At 47.3% G+C, this 9,052-nt stretch overlaps 1 protein-coding gene across 3 annotated transcripts in view; it reads left to right on the forward strand.

Annotated features, from left to right (window-relative positions):
• Positions 1 to 8,731, forward strand: part of arid1b (AT-rich interactive domain 1B) — a 48,032-nt gene extending 39,301 nt beyond the window's left edge. For all 3 annotated transcript variants that reach the window (XM_082506984.1, XM_082506985.1, XM_082506986.1), the window contains 9 exons: positions 2,409 to 2,544; positions 2,912 to 3,087; positions 3,393 to 3,540; positions 3,984 to 4,100; positions 4,289 to 4,370; positions 4,473 to 5,226; positions 5,344 to 5,474; positions 5,557 to 6,199; positions 6,696 to 8,731. In XM_082506984.1, the coding sequence (XP_082363110.1) occupies positions 2,409 to 2,544; positions 2,912 to 3,087; positions 3,393 to 3,540; positions 3,984 to 4,100; positions 4,289 to 4,370; positions 4,473 to 5,226; positions 5,344 to 5,474; positions 5,557 to 6,199; positions 6,696 to 7,726 (3,218 nt within the window). In that variant the 3' untranslated portion in view covers positions 7,727 to 8,731. The remainder of the gene's footprint in view (positions 1 to 2,408; positions 2,545 to 2,911; positions 3,088 to 3,392; positions 3,541 to 3,983; positions 4,101 to 4,288; positions 4,371 to 4,472; positions 5,227 to 5,343; positions 5,475 to 5,556; positions 6,200 to 6,695) is intronic.
• Positions 8,732 to 9,052: the final 321 nt, after the last annotated feature.

A 9,052-nucleotide genomic window follows, 5' to 3' on the forward strand; every position in this document is an offset into this window, starting at 1 on the left:
GCCACATTATCAGACGTTACAATAATATTTCTTATCATCTCTATGCTGATGACATTCAGTTGTACTGTTCTTTCAAAGCTTCTGAGTTGTATAAATTGTCTTGTTTAAATAATTGTCTGTCAGAAATCAAACAATGGTTAAATGACAATTTCCTTCAGTTAAATGCAGATAAAACAGAAACCTTGATTATTGCACCTGAAATTAGGTGCAATAATCAAGAAATTAGGCAGCATATCAGTTTTTTAGACCCTTCATTTCAGTCGAGTCTCAGAAACTTAGGTGTTATATTTGACAGTTCAATGTCTCTTGAGAAACACTCTAAACAACTTGCCCGGAACTGTTTTTATCATCTAAGAAACATTTCTAAACTCAGGCTACTGGTGTCAAAGGCAGAACTTGAGATGATTCTTCATGCTTTTATCTCTTCTCGTTTGGATTATTGTAACGGTCTTTTTACGTGTCTCAACAAATCAGCTCTGGATCGCCTTCAGTCTGTACAGAATGCAGCGGCAAGACTTTTAACTGGTACAAACAAGAGGTCACACATTACTCCAGTTTTGGCTTCTCTTCATTGGTTGCCTGTAAATTTTAGGGTTCATTTTAAAATTTTAGTTGTAACTTTTAGAGCTCTGCACAGTGAAACCCGTGCACTGATTTATCACAGAGTGGTGAAGGTCACAGCTATCGGCCGCATCACTTATCAAATCAATCAAATGTTTGGTTTGTAAAATGAGGTTTGAGTCGACTTTATTTATTTTGTCTTACAAGACGCAAACAAACCTAAAATGTTCCTATAAACTGTTTGAAAATATAAAATTCAGTGATTTGTAGTAGGGCTGAACGATTATGGAAAATAATCTAATTGCGATTTTTTTGCCCCAATATTGCGATTGCGATGCGATATGCGATTATTTTTTAAGGTCTTTGTCTTCTGTATTATTAAACAAAGACAAGCAATACATCATATAGTATGGCCAATACTATATTACATTAATTTTAAACTGTTCTTTCCTGGACGACAGACCTCTGTTATGATGACATGAGGTGATGCATGAATTGATGACTGACATTTTTATTTAACTTCTTCAATCACAACAGTATATTTGAACATACACAATAGTTTATTTTTAGCTTACAAACATCTGAGCATAAAGTGCTGACAAGGAACCCTGGTGTAAACATTAAAATGAAAGTCAGTACAATGTGCAGATTGCAGAAATATACATAAACAAAATCAGTGGCTTTACCACACTCAGTTTTTCGACATCTGTGAACTACTAGACAGTCATTCAATTAAAAAATAATATTAAATAAATAAAACTAATAAATAAAAAATACACACATCTTACTGATCTCTGCAGTCAGTAACATTACACATAAAGTGCAAACATAATAGCAATTGTATAAACACACACACAAACACGCCTTTAAAATTTAAAGGCGTGAAATTGGACGGTCTAGTTCTGATTAGCGTCACCGCTGTCTCGGTGGAGTTTAATAAACTCGGCCGTCTGCTTCTTGCTATCTAAAATATAACCAGACACTGGTGTAAATTCTCGACTGTCTCATACTTCTGTTTAATAAGTTTTCTGTTTGACGTTTAGTCAGCTGTGTGAAAACCAAGGAGGAACCCACCCGGGGGATTAATAAAGTTTTATTTTATCTAATCTAATAACTTTAATCTCAGCCAAACCGATTTACTCACGAACAAACAAAACACTGAAAAAAGCCCAACAATAACATTTTTAGGTTGTCTAAGTGACTTATATATTACGTTTAACCCGAGCAGCGAAACTCCGCGGTGATCTGAAAATGATGTGCCGGGAGTTGTGCCGTTCTCGGCCGCATCAGTAACCCTCGAGCTCCCGGCTAGCTGTCGAGCTGGTGGGTAGCAGACGCCTCTGAAAACGTCGAAGCACTTTTGCAAATATGGGATATCTTGATAAACCGAGCAGATATTTGATGTTTACACAACTACTTTCTCGCCTGAAAATATGTTAAAAGTTTATTTTGTGACCCAGAAAGATTAGTATGAGTAATTTTAAAACTTAGTAGCGGCCGCCATTGCTGGAAACTGGAGTTTGGCTGGGCCGCGCTATGAATTCTGGGATATGGTAGTAATTTGGACAGCCTTCGGCGCGTCGCTGTGACGTAATCGGTCTACAAATGCGGCCTCAGGAGGATGCAGCCCATGAATTTGGACATGTCCAGAGTATAATCGCAGCCTTTGCGGTTAGAAAATTGCACTTGATCATGTCGCGATATTATCGCAAATGCGATATATCGTTCAGCCCTAATTTGTAGGTCAGCCAATTGATTAGACAGCAGCTGATGAAGAAGGCGTGTCTGAGCTCTGGTGTGCGGTGTGATGTCACATGATTATGTAACTCTGGTCTGTGTCTCTGCAGCGAACTCGGGCTCTCTGCAGGGTCCAAACACCCCTCAGTCCAGCAGCAGCTCCCTGACCGATGCCCCCGGAGACCTGAAGCCCCCGACCCCCGCCTCCACCCCGCAGAGCCACATGGCCCCCCAGCCTGGAAACAGGTAGGGGCAGAGCTTCAGTGTTAAACACACCTGAGCAAACTGCACATGAAGAACATGAAGAAGCCACAACAGAGTGGAACTTAAAGGTTTTCGTTCGCATCACGATTGCACAGCTGCAACTGTGATGCCTCCGAATTACACATCAGGCTCAGTCTGTTGGTGCAGTAACCTCACAGGCGCCATGTTATTGGTCACATGATGTCACTAAAAAGGCTCCAGAAGGACCAGCTCAGGTGAAGCTAGCAGACAGCTAGCAGTTACAGCTGCCTCTGTTACCATCCATCTGCAGGTTTTATGCTGCGTGTGGAGGTAATGATGTGAACCCGAACACTTTCATGTGACTCTCATGTCTGTGTTTTATGTTTAGGAGCGTGGGAGGAGTCAGTGTGCAGGACCCATTCTCTGAGGGTAGCGATCCAGCCTTCCACAGCAAACGAGGCCTGGGACCCGGCGGTGCTCCCTACCAGCAGGGAGGTGGTCCAGGAGACCCTATGAGGATGCAGTATGATGCCAACAAAGACCCTTATGGAGGAGTGAGGAAGGGTGAGGAGGGAAGAACTGAGGAGGACGTGTTTGTTTGAGAACCAGGAACACTGATAACACTTTGTGTTTTCAAGAAGCAGTAATCCATGCAGTTCTACTGTATTTAGTCCACTGCTTCCCCCTGGTGGTTGAAGCTTGAACTTTCAGTCTGACTGCAGTCTGACTGCAGGAGCTGCTGCAGATTACATCACATTATCGTACATCACCACCGAGCCAGTTTCACATCAGGGTTCATAGTTTAACACATAGCTCAGGATCAGTGTGTCTTTCTGGGGTTCACAGCAGGTTTTTGATTCTGCCGTCAGGTCCGGGTCCCGGCGAGGCCTTCAGTCCCGGTCAGATGCCCAGCGGTGGAGCCATGCAGGACATGTACCACCGTGGGCCACCCTCTGGACCGCTGGCAGGGATGGGCCCCAGACCCCAGTACTCCTACAGCCCCGGCTATGAGCGCAGGTGAGATTCTGCTCAAGATTTAAAGAAGCGTTAGCCCCACACAGATGTGAGTCTGTCTGAACTCAGCCACTGTATTCCCACCAGTTAGACTAAAAAAATGTCTTTCGTGTTTCACAGGAGTCCAGTTTTTCTGAATGTATTTAAAATCTATGAATGAAAAAGTGCACATAACTGTGAGTGATTCAGTTTTGCCCTGCAGCACGTCTGCTGTTTGTACACACACAGTTTGGTTTCTTTTTGTTTGTATTAAAAAGTTTAGCCGTGTAACTGTTTATCATCATGGCACTGTCAACTCTATGAACCAATTATTAAAAATGTTTTAGAAGAAGAAATAATCTCAAAGTGCAAACAAGGCTTTAAAAAAGTCTTAGGTGACAACTTTAAACACGGGAAACCAGCTGAAGTGTCTCTACTGCAGGAGTTCACCTGTTTGTTTCCCACAGGCCGGAACATGCGATGGGCCCTGAGGGAGGCATGGCGCCCCCCGGAGGCCAGAACAGCATGGGTCCGTCTGCAAACGAAGCCAGCATGTTTCCCACCAACAGATTCCCCCACCAGAGGTGAGAGCGTGGATGTAACCAGCCCTCAATTATAGAGCTTTCATGTGATGTCATCTTTGTCATTTGTGTGACACTGTCTGTTCACGGGAGATTTGCTCCAAATATCAGATCATAGTCTAAACCCGGCCAAGTTTAAACAGTTTAACATGATTATGTGATCATTTAAGTTTCCTGTGTTGGCTCTTCAGGCACGGCCATGACGGTTATGGGCAGCAGTATCCTCACGGCATGGCCTACAGTTCCCATCAGTCCCTGTACCCTCAGCAGCAGGTAAGCGCCTCCTAAACGAGTCCCGATTGGTGTGATAAATCACGTCACTGAGGGGTCTGGGGGTACTTCAGGTCTGGATTCATTTCTGGTGTTTGTCTGCAGGGATACAAGCGTCCAATGGAGGGGATGTACCCGCCAGCGAAGCGTCACGAGGGCGAGGCGTTCGGCGTGCAGCAGTATGGCTCTCAGCAGCCCGACATGTTCCCCGTCTATGGGGGAGGAGGTGGGGGCTACATGGGCCCTGAGCGCCGGCCCATCCAGGGCCAGTACCCGTATCCTTACAGTCGCGACCGCCAGGGCCCCCCGCAGCACAGCATGATGAGCTCAGGGCCGGCGGCGGTGTCTGGGGGGTCCGGGGAAGTGCCGCAGGCCAACATGTGGCACCCCAGGACAGATATGGGCTATACGTACAGCCGGCAGGGTCAGGGACCCGCCTATCGAGGGGATGACCAGGAGAGCAGGGCTCCACAGGACGACCAGTGGGCCCCCGGTCACCCGAGCCAGCGCCAGACTCCATACCCCCCCCACTCTTCAGCCGCCAGCGCCACCTCCATTCCTCCTCTGCCCTCCAGACAGCCTCCCGCTTCTTTCCAGGCCACACCCACCATCCCCAACCACGTGACTCGCTCTCATAGCCCCTCCACATTTCCCCGGCCCATGGGGAGCTCGCTGTCACCCAACAGCGCACCCTACCTTCCCTCCATGAAGAAACCACCAGTGCTGGGAGCGCCGCAGGGACCGCTGACCTCTCAAACCGTCTCACTCATCAACAGGGAGGTCAGTTTCCCCCATGGCTCTGTGGAGGCCACGCCCCCCAAACTGAAACCACGGCGACGGCTGACCGCTAAGGACACAGGTGCGGCACACACACAGAGACACACACATCAGAGGGAGTTGTTTCTTCTTCAGGTTTTCATTCAGCCGGCAGGCAGCCGGGGTCAGCTGACACTCACTCTGTGCTGTTATTGGTCAGGAACCCCAGAGGCGTGGCGGGTGATGATGTCACTGAAGTCTGGCTTGTTAGCAGAGAGCACATGGGCATTGGACACCATCAACATCCTGCTGTACGATGACAGCACCGTCGGCTCCTTTAGCCTCCCGCAGGTCAGAGCCTCATCTTCCTCACTGCTCATCGTCCGTGTGTCTGATGTCTGTCAGTCTGACCTTTCTCCTCTTCCTCCTGCAGCTGCCGGGCTTCCTGGAGCTCATTGTGGAGTTTTACCGCCGCTGCCTGATCCAGATCTTCGGCATCCTCAAGGAATATGAAGTGGGAACTGTGAGGCAGGGTTCCCTGCTGGGGCCCCTCCCTGAGGAGGAGGTGACAGAGGAGCTGCTAGCCGCTGCGTCAGAATCCAACGGCCAGACAGCGTTGGAGCAGAAGATTCAGAGGTGGTCAGCTGAGCAGGCGGAGGACATGCCGCCACCGCTGCTCATGCCTTCTGAGGAGGAGGTGAAAGAACCTGTGGTCAAAGAAGAAGCACAGGTGAAGGAGGAGGAGCACATGGAGGAAGCAGAGGCCCGCCTCCAGCAGGCCAGCAAGTACGACAAGCTGCCAATCAGGGTTGAGACCGGCGATGGGTGGGAGGAGGTGGAGGAGCGCTGGGCCAAGTTGAACCGACCCAATGGCTTCATCAGCGGCCTCCTCCACTGGAAGGCCGGAGGAGGAGACTCCACCACTCACATCCTGACACACTTCGAGTCCCGCACAGGAGACTTTGTCCCTCTGCACCCACCCGAGTGGGAAGAGAATGCAGAGGGACAAGAGGGTGAAACAGGCAAGGAAGAGCTGGGCGGAGGAGAAGAGCAAAACCAGCCAGACGGAGGAGAAGGTAAGACCTGAAGAGAGGAGATATGGACATTTATCAATATTATCACCAATAAAATGATTCAAGTGATTATTGATTGTCAGACTTTAAAGGAAACTTTTTATCACCTTAATCCTGAAACTGTGCATCCTCTAACTTTCTTACATTTTGCAATTTTACATCTACAATAAATAAAAAATACATAAAATTATATAATTTAGTGACGGAGGAATAAAGTTACATTAAATACAAATTTTACATTTCTAAAAAATTTTATGTCACAGTATTTAAATTTTTTTAATTTTTCTTTAATTGCAAAATTTTAGTACTTAACATCATGAAGTTATGACTTGTTTCTCAATTTTAATTTGATGGAACATTATGTTTTGACATTTATAAATTTACATTTTTTGCAATTTAAAAAAAAAATTCAATTAATTTTTAAAAATCTACAATTTGTTCCACCACTAGGTGTCTCTGTTGCCCCTTTAATCTCACTCTGCTCTCTTTGTCCGCTCAGAGGTCAGAGGTCAGGATTCACAAGCTCAGAGTCCCATCAGCCAGCTGGAGGATGAGCCTCGCTGCTGGGATGAGGCCCCGCTGTCCACCGCTGAGCCGTGGCAGGACGCGCTGGCCAAACGCTGCGTCTGCATCTCCAACATCGTGCGCGGCCTCTCCTTTGTGCCCGGGAACGACGCCATGCTATCACGGCATCCTGGGCTGGTGCTGATCCTGGGCCGGCTTGTGCTGCTGCACCACCGCCACCCCCACAGGAAACGGACTCCGCCCACCTACCAGCGGGAGGAGGAGCAAGGTCTGGCGTGCAGCCGGGACGAGTGGTGGTGGGACTGCCTGGCGGCGCTTAGGGAGAACACACTGGTGACGCTGGCCAACATCTCGGGCCAGCTGGATCTGTCGCTGTACCCAGAGAGCATCTGCCTGCCTATCCTGGACGGGCTACTGCACTGGATCGTGTGCCCATCTGCCGAGGCGCAGGACCCGTTCTCCACGATGGGCGGCTTCTCGTCACTCACGCCACAGAGACTCGTGTTGGAGTGTTTGTGCAAGCTGAGCATTAAGGACTGCAACGTGGACCTGCTGCTCGCCACGCCGCCCTTTATTCGCCAGCAGAAGCTCTTCTCCACACTGGTGCGTTTGGTGGGCGAAAGGAAGAGTCAGGTGTGCCGGGAGATGGCAGTGGCTGTGCTGTCCAACCTTGCGCAGGGCGACCCCACGGCGGCAAGGGCGGTTGCCCAACAAAAAGGCAGTGTGGGCACACTCATTGGCTTCCTGGAGGACTGTGTGGCCATGGCCCAGTACCAGCAGAACCCGCACAGCCTGCTGCACACTGCTGTGCCGCCAGAGCCGCCCAGCATCAACATGATGTGCCGCGCCGCCAAAGCATTGCTGGCCATGGCACGGGTAGAGGAGAACCGGACGGAGTTTGTTCTATATGAGAGCCGGCTGCTCGACATCTCACTGTCATCCGCACTCAACTCCTCTGTGGCGGCCATCATGTGTGAAGTACTGTTTAAAATCGGCCACTCATGACACAAACACCACCACGGAGCGTGCTCAGTAGCACTGTAAGCAGCTCCGCCCGTGTGACAAACTGGCTCCTATTATATTTTTATTTAAGAACAGAAAAGAAATGTTTTTACATACAAATGAATATATATAGAATCTATAAAGCTCCGACTCCATCTGCAAATGTTTGTTTGGAATTTTTAAGTAATTTTAATACAAAATATTTAATACTTGTATTTTTAATTTTCTAATTGTTTCGTTGGTTTCTTGTTTTGTTTGAACCAAAGTGTGACGGTGGCTCGGGTTCCGGCTCTCTTCAATGTTTTTTTTTAAACATTTGTGGTTGTTCCTTTCTGTTTGCAAGGCTGTTTGGGGGGGTGGGGTTATTTAAATAGTGTTGTAGATAGGTCTTTTTTGTTTTTTCTCACGTGGTATGACAGAGGAAATACTGATGTTCAGTCACGTACTTTGTTCTGGTGCAATATGTTTGCTTGGGCGTTTTTTTTTAATGTGAATTATTTGACCATCTGCCGTTTGACCATCAGTATTTTTGCCGAACCACAGCAGTATCAGCCAATGGGTTTTTAAGAACTTTGTTTTGTCCACCAATCAGATCCCTCCACCGTCATCCTCCTCCTGTAAATAGTTGATGTGCATTGAGCTCCAGAAGATGGCGTCCCGACTCTCTATGAATTTATAATCACAACTCTGAACATTCGAGTTTCTGTATTTAAGGACAAAAAAACTCATCTTCAGGATGTTTCATGGGGTCTGATCTGACAGGGTGTGTTTGATTTGAGAGACTGTATGTACAGGAGGTACGGGGGTCAGTTGGGGCAGGGCAGGCAGAACTGTACTTATATCATGTTGCTGACATCAAAACAGTTATAAGAAATGTAAAGAGAGAGGAAAAAAAGAAAATCTCTACATCCAGAACGTCTCCTGTTTGATTTGACAGATGCTGTTTCTTCAGTATGAGATCTTTATATGTTCCACGACATGTTAAAGAATAAATGTACATGAACTCTGGTTGAGCACTGTGAGCGCAGCTCTGAGCTTGTTTACTTTGGCCTTAATTTGGTGCTGACTTTCATGTAGGACCTAAAAGAACCACATTACACCAGTACATCTGATAGATTTTAGTTTGTTGAACAAGGAGCCACAAAAGTTAGCTGTGGAGTTCCCCTTGGCTCTGTGCTGGGACCTCTACTTTTATTAGAAAAACAGATATCCATGGCTACGCAGACGTTATAAATTCATACAGCAGCTGAGAATGCAGCATGTACAAACTGTATACTGGAGTACCAGCATGACGAAGAAACAGATAACTTGGATGTGATGAAGCTGCTG

The sequence above is a fragment of the Aulonocara stuartgranti genome (assembly GCF_965226115.1).
Source record: "Aulonocara stuartgranti genome assembly, chromosome: 15".
NCBI classification, from domain to species: domain Eukaryota; kingdom Metazoa; phylum Chordata; class Actinopteri; order Cichliformes; family Cichlidae; genus Aulonocara; species Aulonocara stuartgranti.